The sequence below is a fragment of the Chaetodon trifascialis genome, chromosome 14 (assembly GCF_039877785.1).
Source record: "Chaetodon trifascialis isolate fChaTrf1 chromosome 14, fChaTrf1.hap1, whole genome shotgun sequence".
Lineage (NCBI taxonomy): Eukaryota > Metazoa > Chordata > Actinopteri > Chaetodontiformes > Chaetodontidae > Chaetodon > Chaetodon trifascialis.
In genome coordinates, this window is record NC_092069.1 from 15,797,161 (window position 1) to 15,814,035 (window position 16,875).

The 16,875-nt window shown below is 43.7% G+C and overlaps 1 protein-coding gene across 1 annotated transcript; it reads right to left on the reverse strand.

The window, feature by feature from the left end:
* Nucleotides 1-13,106: 13,106 nt before the first annotated feature.
* sox11a (SRY-box transcription factor 11a) lies at nucleotides 13,107-16,327 on the reverse strand. Its single transcript, XM_070979682.1, has one exon. It carries the CDS (start codon nucleotides 16,076-16,078, stop codon nucleotides 14,972-14,974), a length of 1,107 nt encoding a protein of 368 aa, XP_070835783.1. The 5' UTR covers nucleotides 16,079-16,327; the 3' UTR covers nucleotides 13,107-14,971.
* Nucleotides 16,328-16,875: the final 548 nt, after the last annotated feature.

A 16,875-nucleotide genomic window follows, 5' to 3' on the forward strand; every position in this document is an offset into this window, starting at 1 on the left:
TGAAGTTGCCAAAAAAAAAAAGAAGAATGTAATCCTTCCAGCCTGTGCAAAATCCTCCATTTTTGATTCATTCTCTCTACTCTTGTCCAGATGCTCTTGATCATATTTTTTACTTGAAATCTGCAATAACTGGTTTTTGAACCACTTGGGAGCAGTTAGCACAAAACTGATATGGTATCACCTCCTAAAGTTCATTAGCCCAGCGTGTTAGCAAACAGTGGGCTATTTACACATCCAGCAGAGGCTGAGCCACATTAGTATTCATTTGGAGTTTTGTTTGTGCCCAGCTGATGAATGTAAGACTAATATTCACTCTCCTTTTGGCTGTGTTTTTGGTCTCCACCAACTCCTGAGAATAATACCTGGCTTTTTTGCTCCTAAATGCACCACTATGTTCACCAGCTAGCTGCTAACTTAGTCTCTCTGCTGCTTTTTTCTACTCTGAAAACCAGATAATGAACGTAATAAGACAGAACCAAAATATTTAACTTGTGGGTTGGAAAACCAGCTGAGATACTTCTCCATCTCTATGGGTCATTTGGTGCATTTTTAATTGAATAATCTTGAGTAGAGCTGTTGTAAACCAAACATATTTCACAAACTTTTTAAGGCTTCCATAAAAAAAATACATAAAATGTTTTATGTCTACATGCAGAATTACTGTCCTGATTTGAGAGAAAATTCAAAGAAAACACCAGCATCAAAAGGCTGGTCTCAGTTCTCAGATAATAATTATCTCAAAAACATACATTGCTAAGGTGGGTTGTCAAAAAGAAATGATATCAAAGAAAAAGGCCTAGATGAGGCAACCAGTGTGATCAAACTTCAAGTCATTCTTAATCACATACACTGAGGTTTTAATGCAAGTCAAAGCCTCCAAAAGGCTTTTATATCCTACAGTGATGACATCTACTGCAGAGACTCAAATAAGCACTGTCTGCGCCTTTCCACAACAGTATGTTGTCACACTTCCAGAAATGTCCCCTGGTGTCCGTCCCCTGCTATGTGATAAATGAGTTTCAGTAAAGAGTGCTATTGAGGTGTGCAAAAATCAAAAGTAATATAGTATGACAGGACGATGCTGAGGCCAATCATCACGTCGACAGACAAGAGCCTGGCAGCTCTGGCTTTTGTATGTGTACTTCTTTTCCTCAGGCTTCCAGAGAGGCTCTTTTATACTCATGTCTCTGTCTGTGCAGGGCTTTTAAATTGTTCTCCCTTATCTGAAGAGGAATCTGCAGGAAGTCACAGAATCCCAGCTTATCTTGGCTAATTGTGGACGTGTTGTGTGTGTCTCTGTGTGTGTAGCAAAGGAGGGGGGGATTTCAGAGGGTGCCAAATGCCGCAAGATACAGCAGAGCACGTCAGGACAAGAGAGGCAGAGACACCGGCAAGACTGACAGACACAACATTGCAACTTCTGACGGAAGCAAACAGCACAAGTGCATACACAACAAGGCCCCTGCAGAAACTGATGGAAACACAGAGGGCATAGGTGACATTTAATCCATCCGTCACATTTCAGCCAAAAGGCAGATGTCAAGGATGTTCAAACCTTGTGTGTGCGCTGTTTGGGAGGTAAATGTAAACACTGAGTTGATTAGCGACATGACAGAATTTCAATGTAAGTAAAGGACGCTGTCCAATGTTACTTTCAACATACGGTTTGACAAAATTTGACAATAACGTTTCTTACGCTCATTTAGCAAAGGCCACTTCTTGTTGGTCTGAGGCAACAAACAACTGATGTGCGTGTGTGCACCGAAAGGATGTGCAGCATCCAGTTGTGCAACATGAGAGATGGCTCCAAAGGGTGTCTTAAGGAGGTGATAAAAAGGTCTGTGACCTTCCCCAAATGAAAGCTCCCCACTGATTTGCGAGCCACAGCCATGGAGAGTGTTGTTTGAGGGGGAGAGAGTGGGTGGTCTGTCACCGGGTTCATGCACCTCGCTCTCTACACACAGTCCAAATTTACATCTTTTTAATGGCCGCTGTGTCCACTGGCTGTTGTAAATCAAGAGAGGGGTTTTAACCTCTAGGAGCCAGCAGGGGTTAATGCTGAGGGCAACGGCCACTGCTGTTTTGGCCTAGGACTGAGCAAATGGACGCCCTTGAAAACAACATGCTTCAAACTGTTGGAGGGCATTTGACTCACTTTTCGGCTCACAGTCGCTAGCATACATGTAGCATCAATGATAGATTAAAACAAAGTGTAGAAACTCATATAAGATATGACTTCAAATCAGGCTTGTTTCAGTCAAATATAGGCTCTGATACTGACAGCATCTTGAGAGGTAACGGGTGTTTACTGGGTTCCTCTCAATGACGAAAGCCGTGAATGAAATCCAGGAAACAATTGTGCTTGTTTTACCCTTTCTGCTCCATATTCATACACAATACTTTCCCTCTGGCATTTTCCTCTGCCATGATAAAGGGCATTCACACATAGTGAGATCTCCCGGGCACAAATGAGCAATCAGTGTAAGAGTAACACACCTGGTAAGGTTCAGTGCTTCTCTGAAAGGCCATCGGCGCACCAGGAGAATTGGCTTCCTCATAATTGAGATCCAGGCAGATTATTCTCATTTGATTGTCTAATGACCATCTGAAATGAGATCCGTACCATAATAAGAGTCCTGTTTGACCAGCCGCTGCAGGAGACCCAACTGTCAGTCAGACACTATCCTTCTGTCTTTGCATTATTAGAATTTTAAATGTGGCATGAGCACAGGCACCACAATCACAAGGTTGTTGAGTGTTTTTGCTGGATTTTGTCCTTGTGAAAACACATGAAATAATGTTTACGTTTCTGAATCGTAGAACTGGAGGATAATCAGGTTAAAAATAAACACATTGAATGAAAAAGGACAGCGTCCGTCTGTTCAGACTGCTGAAGAGCCAACAATACAGTTGCCTTTACACTGTAAAATGAGGGAAATTGTGATTGATTAGAAATTTCCAAGTGGCAATTTTTGACCTGTCAAACCATAATTCCCATTCGTCATTGCTTCATCAATGTTGATGGGGCTATTTCCGAACCAATTCTCTGAGCAGGAGAAACATGGGCTTGACCTTATGCAACAATATAAAACATTGCTTTCCCCACTGCCATGATTCTCCATCCACATGCAGTGGAGCTCAAATGAAGTTATCGATTATGCCCTTGCAAATATGGTGAGGTAAGGGAATGACACCACACTTAGAGATCATCGTGCAAACGTACCCTAAATCACAAAAATGGAGGAGGGGTAGTCGCTGGCATGGACATCGGCCTGCGCGAGGGTGAGTACTCGTGCATTCACTCAGTGTTTAATCAATGGAAGAAACTGTCTATCCATTCAAGTATTGATGTTTCCTATGACAACTGCTTATCCACGTAGAGCAGGGAGACACCAGAGGCCTTTCAATCATCCGCCAGCTGAAGGGAGTGCTGAGAGGAAGAGGAGGGGTGAGACACATGAATCTCTAATACTGGATTCATGCTGCATGCTCAATTATTCCACTGCCACACTGCAAGTTGAAGCAGCGGAGGAGTCAATCACTGCACACAGAGCACAGGTTCTGCCACTGTGTGAGAACTCCACTTTGTTATTCCCTCACAATGGCAGTTAATCAATATGGATCCACTCCTTTTGATCTGCTGCCTCTGACCAACAACAGTCACTAACAACAGTATAATTGCAATGACCATGATGGTACCCATTCACAGCACCCCACACCAGGGAAGGCGGAGGAGGAGGAGGAAGGTTGGGAGATGTGGTCGAGCTCGCTCTTGCTATCCCTCTCACACGTAAAAGCGCACTTCTGCAACATCATGCCCTGTGGTATTGTGGTATACGCAGTCAGTCCAGTTACCTTATTAACATCATGTTTAGACATATATCGACCTGACTGCAGCGATGATCAATCTGTGGTAAGGAAAGACAATAAGGCCGGGTTCGCCGCCGCATTGTCTAACGTCTCTGAGGAACTTAACATGTGTCTTATGCTTGTACAGAACAATAATCATTTCCCACTGCTACGCTTGGTAACACTAAACGTTTGCATTAATATCAATTAAACCCATTTTGCTATTGACTGTAAAGTTTTGGGAGTTTTGGCCAAGAGCAGCATATCATGAGCACAAAATGAATGCAGACGTAGATTGATTGGGTGCTAAAAGGAGCCTTACGTGATGATGACAGCCTGCGCCCATTCTAATAGGAACAGGATCACTTAGCGTTTGATGACTAATATGGCTTCTTAATCTCTTTGACGCCGTGAACCTATGACAGATCTATGAGATGATGGAACGGACTGGTAACATAATAAAGGCGCCCTTCTTCTCACTCAGCATCTCTCATATTAATATTTTCATCCTGTAATAACTAAAAGCCATTTCATTACTCATTAATCAGTATCTGAAGCCGCCGCTTCCCAGTACACATAGAAATATGATCCTACGATTTCACAGGAAGAGCGATGTATAATGACCCTGCAGCTGGCGGGGTAATAAAACACAGTATGCATGCTGTCTGTCAGGAAAACTTACCTTGGCATACCAAAACAGCAGACAGATATACTGGACTCGTTGCAAAAGGCGAGACGCAGACGTTGCATCGTCGTAGCGTTTCTTCCAGGCCTCTGCAACAATCGATACTTAAAACAGCAGCCACAAAATATGTGGAATCAGCACCTATGAAGGAAAAGAGCGACACAATTGATTTGCAGAAGGTTCATTCAGACATTCGAGGGATTTTAAAGGGAGCACAATATTCCCAGTCAGATCACTTGTCAAATCCATATCAAGCTGAGGGCTTATGAGTTTTGGTGTTTATTAAAGTGAATGACAGCTAAATAAGATAGGTCAGCATAAAACAGCACCACCTGAAAATGTAGAGACAGCGAACGTGATGTATGCGTGCGGTCATCTGCGTCAGAAGTTGTGTGTGTGTTCATGCATATGTGTGTGTTTTCTTTGTGTGTTTAAATCAATGGTCATCCCCTGATACAAGATGGCCTCATAAATCATTGTTTGTTGATCACTTGTCAGGAGGCAGGGGCCTTATGGCGTTCTCCTAATTATTCCAGCTCACAGCCCCACTGGATGAATAAGGACAGGAATGCCAAAGCAAATCAAGGCAGCAGACTTTACAGAAATATGGCCGTAAAGGTGGCGTAGTTTGGATGGATGAGGTGGGGGGCTGGGGATGGAAGTTGCAGGAGCGTGGGGAGGAGGTGTGTGTGGGTGGTAAGGCCGGGCAGGTTGGATTCTAGGGTGCACTGAAGTGAGAAATCTAGTGTATGAGATATCAGTCACGCAATTCCAATGTGCTAGGGGACTCTGTCATGACAGGAGCAAGCCGGCTGCCTGATTGAAATTGGACAAAAACAACTAAATCTGTTACTGTGACCGTTCAATCACTCTGATGGCTCGTATCTCTCTTTAAACACAATTTGAACACGTCTTTGTTGCCACTCACTGTCGACTCCTCAGCGGTATTACCTTCATGGACAACAAGTCTCTACAATCCATGTTTGTCCCTTGCAGCGTGGTGCTCCATGCCTGTTACACCTGACATAGATGGCTATTCTCTTTCTGCATTAGGAGAGTCAAGAGCAAATGTAAAATCCATCGGTTTTTGAGTCAGGAACTGTGTAATGACAAATTCTGTCAAACAGTAGGGGCTAAGTGGCCGGGGTACAGTATTGGCTTTCAGTGTCATTAACTTTTCAGCAGTAAGCAGGTTTCTGTCACCACTGACCAAATTGCTTTAAATGCACTGCAATTACACGGTTGAGGCAGACGCTTAAGAGATGAGTATAGTTTCTGTAGTAAGATCTAATGGGATTATTAGTGAGTTTTTATGAGAGAGGAACTTGCAGCACACAGTAATACTGGAAGTGGGATTATATGTTTCAGTGATATACTGTACCAGCCAGCTGGTCCTAATGTTAATTACTGGATTACCCTTTCTAATTAAGAAATCTGTAAAAGGGAGTTTAATAATTCATCGAATCACAGAGGCACAATTTCTTCTATTACTCTCTCTTCTTCCCTCTATACTCATTTTGATTTTTTGATTTTTTTTTACCTCAGTGGCTCCCACGTGCAGGCATGGAGGCGGTAACACCTCGTTATTCAGAGTTAAAATGTGTTAGCTTGAGGCTTAAACATGGCCTTAGCATGTTTAAATCATGCTGAGCATATCACAGAGGGCATGCAGGCTGTTCCCTTTGATATATATTTGCGGCATAATGTGTGGTTTTGAAAATCAATGAGCAGTCCTCTTTTGATCACAGTTGTGTCCCTCATCTCACCACTCCGTAGAAAATGGCGTGCGACCATCCTGCCGCAGAGGTGAGCCACATGCAGACACAACGTGCACGAAGTAATGCTGCAAGCCTGAGTGTTGTGTGAACAGCGACGACCTAGTATTTTGACCAAGAGTCTGGCATGAATGATTGAATATAGATTGAACCTGTAGTATATATATATATATATATATATATATATATGTGTGTGTGTGTGTGTGTGTGTGTGTGTGTGTGTGTGTGTTTGTGTGTGTGTTTGTGTGAAGTGTGTATGCAAAGGATATCAGTCACACACATTCACCCCTGGAAACCACTTCCTCAACAGCAGTTCATGAGTGGTTTATTTAGATATTGACTTATTTATTTATGGTCAGAAACACATACAAAATGTAAAAATACAATATCTGCGCCCCCGCAGGAGGACTGTTTACCATCTGCAGTTGTTGGCAGCAAGTCCTTATAGTCTGTACCTTTAGCATATATCTGTTGGAGCCAAGGAGACTTAATGAACAAAACAATGCAACAGAAAAGTAATTATTGATCATATCCTTTAAATGTAATTTCTTTAGGATTCAATTTAAGATGAATTTTAGGACATTAACTTTGTTGGTCATAGAATTGAATTAAGCTGAAGTGAAATTCAAAGAACTTATGTTAAACGGACTTGGCTCCAGTATCTCTGTGCGTTTCAATCATCTAATATATGAGGCAAAATAACTTTATTCTGCAGGGTCTCGGATTAGTGATCCGTGATTTCATCAGGTCCAATATGAGATATCTTAAGGAGAGAAATGTAGGTCATTCAGAACACCATCAAACAGCAGCGCTCAGGCGGCGGCATGCAGGCCCGCGTTGTCTCCTGTATCTGTGAGGACATTCTCAACCGCCTGTGGGTATTTGTAATGACCCAGTGACAGCATTTCTCTGCTGGCGGCTGAGGTGCTCAACGAAATGAATAACTCTGACCAGCCAGGAGAGAAGCAGAGAGAGGAGGCGAGCATGTGTGTGTGTGTGTGTGTGTGTGTGTGTGTGTGTGTGTGTGTGTGTGTGTGTGTGTGTGTGTGTGTGTGTGTGTGTGTCAGCAGTGTTTGTGTGTATCCGTCGTGAGGAGTGGGGCTACATGTCACATCTCTTCAGACACTATAGCTCCAGTCCCCACTGGCTACAAACAATCTACAACCACCCAGAACCTCCCACAGAGGCCGTGTGCGCTGCATATGTGCCAGTAGCGCGTAAAATGTGTCTCTACACAGCCTCGCATGTCGCCTTGACCGGGCCACATGTTCCTGTAGTCTGGGCCTCAAAGCCTGCGTTATGGTGGGAACACTGGGGAGCCAATAAAATCAACCTTCGAATCCTGTCAGGAGGAGAAGGCAACTGCCAACTGTGTGCTTAACTCCCAGAAATACTGATTTAGCTGCTTGTGCCCCTACAATCTTTAACATGTAGCTTTTGGTGAGGTGCATTTGTCATAAATATAACATATCTCCATAATGGATATAGATTCGGCATGATGCATATGAATTGTTCATCCGCATACATATGAATTATTCAGCAGTGTGATTTGTTTTGCCCTTTTTTGGGTTCAACATTCACTGGAGGGCATGGGGGAGGGAAGTTTTAGTCCCACTCAGGTCCTGGCACATTTTCATCTACTCTCTCCATCTCTTACTATAACTTCTGAAGTTGTCTCTGCATCTGTAGTTGGGCAGAGCCATTAAAATCTACATGCAGTTAATGGACTTTTTGGCAGGGATTGTCATTTTATAGATGCAATCCTGAGAGAGCATTACTTTGTCTGAGTGTCTCCTTTGCTAATCAGTGAGGTCAAGCATCCATCTGGCAATTGTTAGATGTGGTTTGGTAAAATATGTATTGCCTTACCAGAGGGGCAAGATTATTCAAGAGCGGAGCTGTAAAATGGTACAATTTGGAATAAATGTTTTACACAACTGCTGAACATGTGACACATAACACAACATGTTGGTGTAATTTGCGGCAAGATTCTTCGTCTCAATGATTAGAAATGTATATCAGCATATTAATCTGACTGATTGCGGAACATAGTCGCATTTAGTTCTGCAAAGCACCTAAAAACATCTGTTTTCGAGAAAATTCTCCTCATCTGTTTCCTCACTAGCACAAACTTAGGGAGCCACACGGAGCATTTTATCACAGGCTAATGCTTAAAAAGTCTCAGAATGCAAATCCATCCACATTCACATTCATCATTAATTCTGCAAGGGTATGTGTTATGTTTTTCACATAGGCTGTGTCGAGGAGGAGGCAGGGGGCCTGCTATCAAAAACCTTGCAGGATAGCAATCATTAGAACCTCGGCCCCCCTGGTAAGCAATCCATGCTTCCTGTATCGGGCCCCAGAGGATTCAGTGTGCTAATTATTTACTGAAGCAGCAAAGACTATCAAATGAGACCCTGCGTCGAGTCTAACTGTGAGGGGGGTACCCTGACAGTGTAACCTGGGTAACATGCAAATAGAAGGAGAGAAGGGGGGGAGCACAGGGTGCATTATGGTCAGAGTGCGTTGGAGGAGTCGAGGTTCACTGGTGAGTCAGGAAAGGTGGGGCCACTGAGGGGCACAGCAGCAGAGTATTAGATTTCAGATGCATATGAATGACCAACTGCTGGCTCTGCTCTAGCTGTAGGGGGAATTGCATGGACTCCCTTTGAGCTGCAGTTTTGAATCTAGATTACTGCCAGACTTAATCCTGGGGTGGGCAGGTAGGGGGTCATGAATGTCTGTGGCTGGTATCATTAAATTGAAGACTTGCAGAAGAGCAGGTTTTTTTTATTTTTTACAGCTACAATACCATGTTACATGTGGCATGAACACAATCAGCACGCTCAGTGGTTAGAGCTCTGCTCAGTAGCTGCTAAATTTCTGCGTCTTTCGAGCCCAAAAACAAATGAATAAACTCAGAGACAAACAGCCACACGCACACACTCACTCACACACAACTCCTGACTCTCAAAAACGGGGGAGGGGGCGTAACACCGTGGTCTTAAATCCATGCATCTGGGCAAAAAGCCAAGCAGACTTTCCTCGGCAGATACATACATGCCATAGCAGAGCACTGATCTCTAATAATACTCTAATATCCACTCCCATTTGATTCGAGGGCAACAACATTATCTGGTCAACAAGCACGTATAAACACATATGGACTACTGAATTATCTAAAGCTAGGAGAACCAAATGATTGTAACTTAATAAAACACACACTCTCACACTGTAATCTGGATTAAAATATGATTTGCTGCAAACATCCTGCGTACATTATGACCCATTATGACCCCTTTGAACTAACATAGTGGGTTTAATCAGTTTTTCTTATTGGAAAGTGCAAGAGGCTCCTGCAGCTGCTGCTCAGCTCAAAGATAAATATCTAGCATAGAGTCGCAATTAATTCCCAACAAGGTTATGTAAATCCTGAATTGACCGCAATCAGGCCAACCAACTTGTGGGATTGCTCTCTAAACACAGATAGATGTCATTACAAGTTGGCTCTAATTACACTGAGCTCATTATTGTGGCATATTTGAAACTGAAAAGGTTCAATTATTTTCTCTCACGCGCTGATTGGTGCAAACAGAATGTCCAAATAGCACATATTGAACCCCGCAAATCTGCAAAATGCCAACCAGGACACTCCGTCCAATTAATACAACACTCAGAGTCAGCTTTGAAAAGAGAAGCAGGTGTGCAGCCAAGTCCCTGCCCTCTCAACAGCTAATTCACATGACTGATGCGTGACCTCCAGCAGCTCCTCACAAAAAAAAGGTGACCCTCTCCCGATGAGACCTTACCACGTGTCAGGACATATCCTGGGAGGAGTGATTGAACTGTTTGTTTCTGTGTCGACGCGACAATAGCATGGGATCTTAAACTGCTCCCGACAACCCGCTGCGTCGGCTTTCAGCAAAGCAGCTCCCCTAAACTTATTTTCAATGTCTCATTGCCTTTGCTAAATAATGAAAAACTGCAGCGAAGTTGTGAATGGGAAATTAGGCAGCAGCAGACCGTGCGGGTTACTTGCTTCCAGCTACACACTTATTATCACTTACGCTGCCTGTTTTGTATCCAAGCCACATCAAGTTAAATCTGAGTTTAACTCTGGTTCATATGAACAGCACTTTTTCCGCTCTATCTATTTGCCTCTTATCTCTCTCTCTCTCTCATTCACTCCCTTCTGATGTGTGTGTGCACATGTGTGTATCTGCCAGAGTGCTAAAACACCATGAGGGAATTGGGCCTTTGCCACCCCCCCCTTCTCACAAATGTGAAGGGATAGTAAATATCAGTGCAGCAGATGGGGCCGATGCTCCCTCTCTGCCTCCCTCCCGTACACGGGGAGGGCAGAGCAAATGGATAGCCATCAACAGCAGCAGGAGTCGCCCCAGGCCAAGACTGGAGTAGAGGACACAGGGACTGGACTGTTGCTGGGGCAGGCAGTTTTACAGACAAATTCTCCCAGACTAGGAGCAAGGGAACCACTCAACATTAGGAATGAGTACTTATAAGGTCATTAAGATTTCCCAGACATAAACATGTAGCTGTGTCATCAGGATTTGTAAGATAATAAATGATATTTATGCTCCAAATAGCTTTTTTTTCCCCACTTGTTTGGGTGACAATGCAGGACTCACTGTTGCGCAGAGTATCATTTCAGTACTCTGTCACACTGCTGGCAGAATCTGTAAAGCACCCGCGGTGTCTAACAGCATGACATGCTTGTGTAACAGAGCAGGAGAGGGGCTTGCTTGGACAGAGGTGGTGTCAACACCATTGCGATCTCAGACAGCAGATCTGGAGCAGATACCATAAATCCTGCCCACTCGTCAATTAACAGACAGTAAACAGGTTTAAATTTAGGCAAGCGGCGTTGTTATTGCTGTTATGAAACCTCCAGCAATGGAGAGCATACAGTATATCAGTATTCCCATAGCGATAATAGGCAGCCTCCCACTGGGAGGAGAGGAGCACATGTGGATCAACGATGACACAACAAGGAATCTTACTGCGCAGCGGCATAAGCTAAGCAGTGATGTAATGCCGCTGAGCTCACTGGGTGAGAGTCAGTATGGAGGGAAAAAAAGATGAGAGGAAATCAGAACTTAAAACGTCTTGTTGTTACTGGGTTTAACCTCAGCGGACGGAGACGGAGACCAATCAGAGCACTCCGATGACGTTATTAAACACTAAAGCAACTCACAAACTGGGAGATCAACCCCCAGCCTTCAGTTCTGTGGCGGGGGTCTTGGTATAAGTGTCACGCACAGCATTTGACTGTGACATCCTGGGTTGTATGAATGATTTAAACGCTCAAGTGATTGGAAATTACTTTCTTTTGTTGCCACAACATCCTCCCCGCTGGATCCCGGGGAGGACAGCATCTCACTCAGCGTCTCCCGAGCATTCTAGATTTCCATTTATTTATTTAAGGAGGAAATAGAAGGAAATTTCAACGGGTCACTAATTTCATTTCAACATGTACCGGTGGCATTAGCCCTGAGCAGATATTTCAGAGGAGCACAAAATCAATGTAGAGCTTCTGTTGGGAATAGCCCTGGAACCCATTAGCAACTTTGACCAATAGGTCAGGTAAAGTAATAGCTAGATAAATGTTTTATTACAGATTTGCAAACTGACTTAATGGGGGGGCTAGTACCTGTGCAGCCATGCATGGCAAATATTCATCATTAGATTCTATTGCTGTAATGAACTCAAATCTCTCAGTGGCCAAGGCCTCTGTTTCTTTATATATAATCTGTTAATGGCAGGTCTCTCTAAGCAGGCCTCAGAGGAGACAAAAGGCTGCATCTCCTCTGGAGGCACACAGCAGGCACGGCGACACCGTGCTTTAAATGAAAGGTTTGTTATACTAAATGTATCTTACATGACGTGATATATGTCTGAGATGTGTTGTGCTCTTGCTTTTTTTTTTTAATCTAATAAACAACACACAGCAGCTACAGTTCTGATTAGCACAGCATCCTCGTAGCTCAGTCTGAGTCATAATATAATCAGCTCTGAGGGTGAAGAATCAAGTAGTATCATGATTGTATTAGTGTATGCAACGTCTACCATCCTTTCTTTTTTTTTTCCACAGTGTACTCGACCCACTTCTGTGTGTTTCTGTAGGGTACTACAGGTGGAAATCAGGCACTAAGAGATAAGAGAGGAGAGCTGTGGCACTCACAGACGACAACTGACAAACACGGGAATCATTATTTTAAGGCATCTTTACTATTCACGCTGACCGACGACCCCTGTTCCCATACACATTGAACTAGTGACATTATGAAGGATTAGTGGACTTTGGCCATCTAGACACAGCTGTAGAGTTTACTCTCACATAGGTATTATGTTTGTGAAAAGACCATCCGTGTTTTCCAGAGATTAAACAGTATCTGTCAGGAATAAGAGCCACTGTTTATCTCCGAGCGAACATATGTCACGTTTCGACATTTTTTCAGCCCTCTGTTCGTGCAGCTCTCAAGCCGTTCTGTGCCGGGCAGAGAGCTACTTTTCTGAATGGAAGCCAGACAGACCAAGAGCTCCCACACACTGCAAGGAGCAGCTCCTGTTTCCAGCTCCGTCTCCAAGGGGACCACCAAGCCCACCAATCACATCGCTCGGCGCAGGCAAGCGGGCAATTCAATTTCTTAAAGCCGCAGTGTCCATTTTTTAGGGGGGCGTAGTGAAAGCAAGTTCAGCAGAAAAAAAAACAAAAAAACAGCACATTTTAAGAAGGGGGACAGTAAAGCACCTCAACACTGCAGTTTAAAAGTTTTCCTTTTTTTCCTTTTTATTAAATGTGAATTCACATGTTAGTTTGAGCCCATCCATTTCAGAGTATCCGCCTATATACAAAATAGGCATCATTCTGTCATCACATCCTTTTCAAACGCAACAAATAACACATTTGTGTACATATATTCACAAACTGAAAGGACAGTCGATGGTGGTAGGTACTTATTTATTAAAAGATGAGTCAAAGACAGATTCACACTTGGAATGTGAAGTAACTACTGCCTAGAACTTCCAACAAAATGTCTTGGCATATAATTAGGTCATATTCCAAAACCTTTTTATCAAACAGACTTCATATGTAAGACCCACATAAAAATAAACAATATCTGCTTTTTTTTAAGTGCAAGAAATAAAAAATACAGGTTTATGGTTAATGTTTTAAAAAAAGAAGGCAGTCTTCAGTTTTAAAATAAAGTTTCATTTTATGAAACAGGACTATGGAATGTTCTTTTTTGCTTGCTTGTTAAACTAATGCCAGACCACCTGTATCAGACTATGCCCTTTCGCAGCAGAACTCCTTTTCCCTAATTTTTCAGTCAGATTCAGCTGTTTGGTGTCAGATATGCCCATTATCCTTATGAGTCAAATAACATTCAAATTGTGGTATCAATCCGTTTATATAGTATGCATCACACCATGAGGCCATATTATGTTGTTTTGTATCAGTTCCAGCTGATTTGTTTATTTTTCTGCCTGGACAGGCTTCAGCATCATAACATGAAATGATGTTGACAGTGCACAAGTCTGTTTTTCCATCACTTGCTACAATTGTTGATGGTCTGTATCTTAAGAGTATATATTGCACAAAAAAATGAGAGGGGGGAAAAACAGTATGTGCCATAAAAAATACCAAAAATCCAGTTTCACACCTGCGATTGGGACCCATCCACATATCACGAGTATGATATACATAAACTCCTAACTTTACTATATTACAGTACATATACAATCTTGAAACTAGTTCCAGCTCTGAGGTATGTGTTCCCCATGATGCCATTGTATCGTCTACAAATACTCAACAAATCTGCTCTACAACTGTACAAAACCTAGTTTGAAATCACAAGGCATTTTTGATGCAAGTTTTAATTTAACTTAATCCTTAAAATCAGGACTCCCTTGCATGCTAAAAACAAATGATAAAGGGAAGAAGTGCCTGAAACTCACTGAAAGCACAGTAAGAACATTCCCTTTTAACTGTACAAAAATATGCCTGAAAATATCTTACTTTTCTTTTAAAAAGATGAGGTCTGTTATGTATCAAAATGTTTCCTCCACACCTGTATTCTGCAGAGGTTTAGGCTGCTTAATTTTCCAAACCAGGAGGTAAACTGAATCAGTTACAAAAAACAAACAAACATTTGCGGCATTTAGAAATTACATAAACCGTTGTAAAGTAACATCCTGAACAATTGTCAGTTCACAGATTTGCTTTGAGTCAGTCCACAGTCCGTTTTCAGCTCCCTGCAGTTTTTTTGTTTTTAAGAGGATAAGATGCATAGAAGTTCACGTATTTTTCCCTTTTGTGGTCCGTTTAAGCTGAACAGTAAATGCAGACCTACGGGGGAAAAAATCCATAAAACCCTGTCATGCTGCCAGAAAAAAGCGTCTGCAGACTTTGCTTTTTTTTCTTTTTCTTTCTCTTTTTTTTCTCTCTTTTTTTTTTGCTACCGGCTTCATAAGCATCTCATTCCTCAAACCTCACCTCGCCTCCTGGTCCTCCACCTCCCTCCAGGACCCTTCAGAAAACCCACAGGAGGCAGGGCTAGGGACAACTTGACCAGGACACATATATAATTTACTTTCTCCCTTCTCTGTTATTACTAGAGGAACCTTTTTTTTCAGTTCAGTATGTGAAGACCAGGTCGGAAAAGTTCGCCTCCAGCCAGTCCCCGGCAATCATCTCACTGAGTTCTGGCGTGCAATAGTCTGGGAATTCAAAGTGAGAGCCCAGGCTGCCCTCACTGAACGAGTCCAGGTCCTTATCCACAAGAGACAGGGAGAGGTTTCCTGAATTGGGGTTGCCCAGCTCCGAGCCTGGGGCGCTGGGGGCGAAATTTAAACTAAAGTCAAAGAGCAAATCGTCCGCGTCCTCGCCGGAAGAGGAGCTGCTGGAGGAGGAGGAGGAGGAGGAGGAGGAGGAGGATGTGGAGACCGACCTGGAGGATGCTGGTGAGACAGAAGCAGCGTGAAATGTGCTCTGCTTGGTAATGTTTTTGATATTGTAAAACAGTCTGTTGTTGTTCCGCACTTCTTCGTACATGCTCGTCCCCTCGGACTCGGCCGAGGAGCTCAAAGTTGGGCTCGCGGGAACTTTGGCTACATTGTACGGCCTCAGGCGCTCCTCGTCCCCCGGCTTAATCCCCATCCGGTAGTCCTCTTCGTACTCGTCGTCATCGTCCTCGTCGGTGAGCTCACTTTTCACAGTCTTTGTAACTTTTAAGCTGGGAAACACACAGTCCTCGCCGTAGCCGTGAGAGGACTTGGAGCCGCTCTTAGTCTTTATCTTTGAACACTTCTTGCTGGGAGTCTTTGCAATTTTTCCGCACTTCTCCGGAGACGGTGCTGATGATTTTGAACTGTCGAGCTTTGGTTTTTTCTTGGGTCTGTACTTGTAGTCGGGGTAGTCAGCCATGTGTTTTAGCCGCAGCCTCTCGGCCTCTCTGATAAACGGGATCTTTTCGCTGTCCTTGAGCATCTTCCACCTCTTCCCAAGGCGCTTGGAAATCTCTGCGTTGTGCATGTCGGGCGACTGCTCCATAATCTTTCTCCTCTCGATTTTGGACCAGACCATAAATGCATTCATGGGTCTCTTGATGTGACCGGTGGCTGTCTTGCACCAGTCCGGGTTTATCGGTACGGGGCTGCATGCCATAAATTCACTCTCCTCCGAATCGGTAGCCTCCCTGGACATGCTCCCGTCCGTCTCGCTGTTGTCTGTGTGCTGCACCATTGTCCTCCGTTTCAAGTCACTTTGTGTCCGGACGCTGCAGTGTCTATCAGTCCCCACTCTGCCAAAACGGCTCAGCTCTCTGTGTTTGCGCCGGTGCGTCCGCGTCCACTGCGTAATGTATGTCTCAAGCTCTGCACTCTTTTTCCAGAGTTACAAACTGCCTTCTTAACTAGTTATCGGCTTTTTCATGTCCCCTGCGTCACAGGCAGCCGTCCAATCACGTCCCTTCCACTCCGCCCAGCAGACTCCATACAAGACTCCCCTTAACCCTTTTATTCCTCCCTCCCGAGCTCTCATTGGAGTGGAGGTGGGGATTTGTGGTACACAGTGTCTGGGGCAACACGTCGGGCGAGACAGGCATATTAAACACACAGTTAGCACTATGCGCTCCTGAGATGAGCATTACGCACCAAAGCGCACATAAGACCATTCCCTTATTTTAAAAGTGAGAGAAGAAAGCACGTTAGAGGGGAAGTTATTCTCTAGACATGCAGACGCTCTTTGCAGATGTGTCTGGAGGAGAAGATGTAGGCTATGTGATTACTTGCTTTTTTTTTTTTTTTTTTTTTTTTTTTTTTTTACTCCCCATCCCCTATGGTTGGATACTGAAGGTGGCGCTTGGACACTGTTGCAGGCGCCTGGATGCGTCGGTGCGCCTGCCTGACTGCCTGCCTGCTGTAGAAGGATGCATTTAAGCAGCTGGTAATGGCTTTAGGGGTAGACTCGACGCTATCATTAACTTTAGTATAACGTTATGCATTTCACGGATATCGCTGAGTAGCGAAGTGTGTGTCACA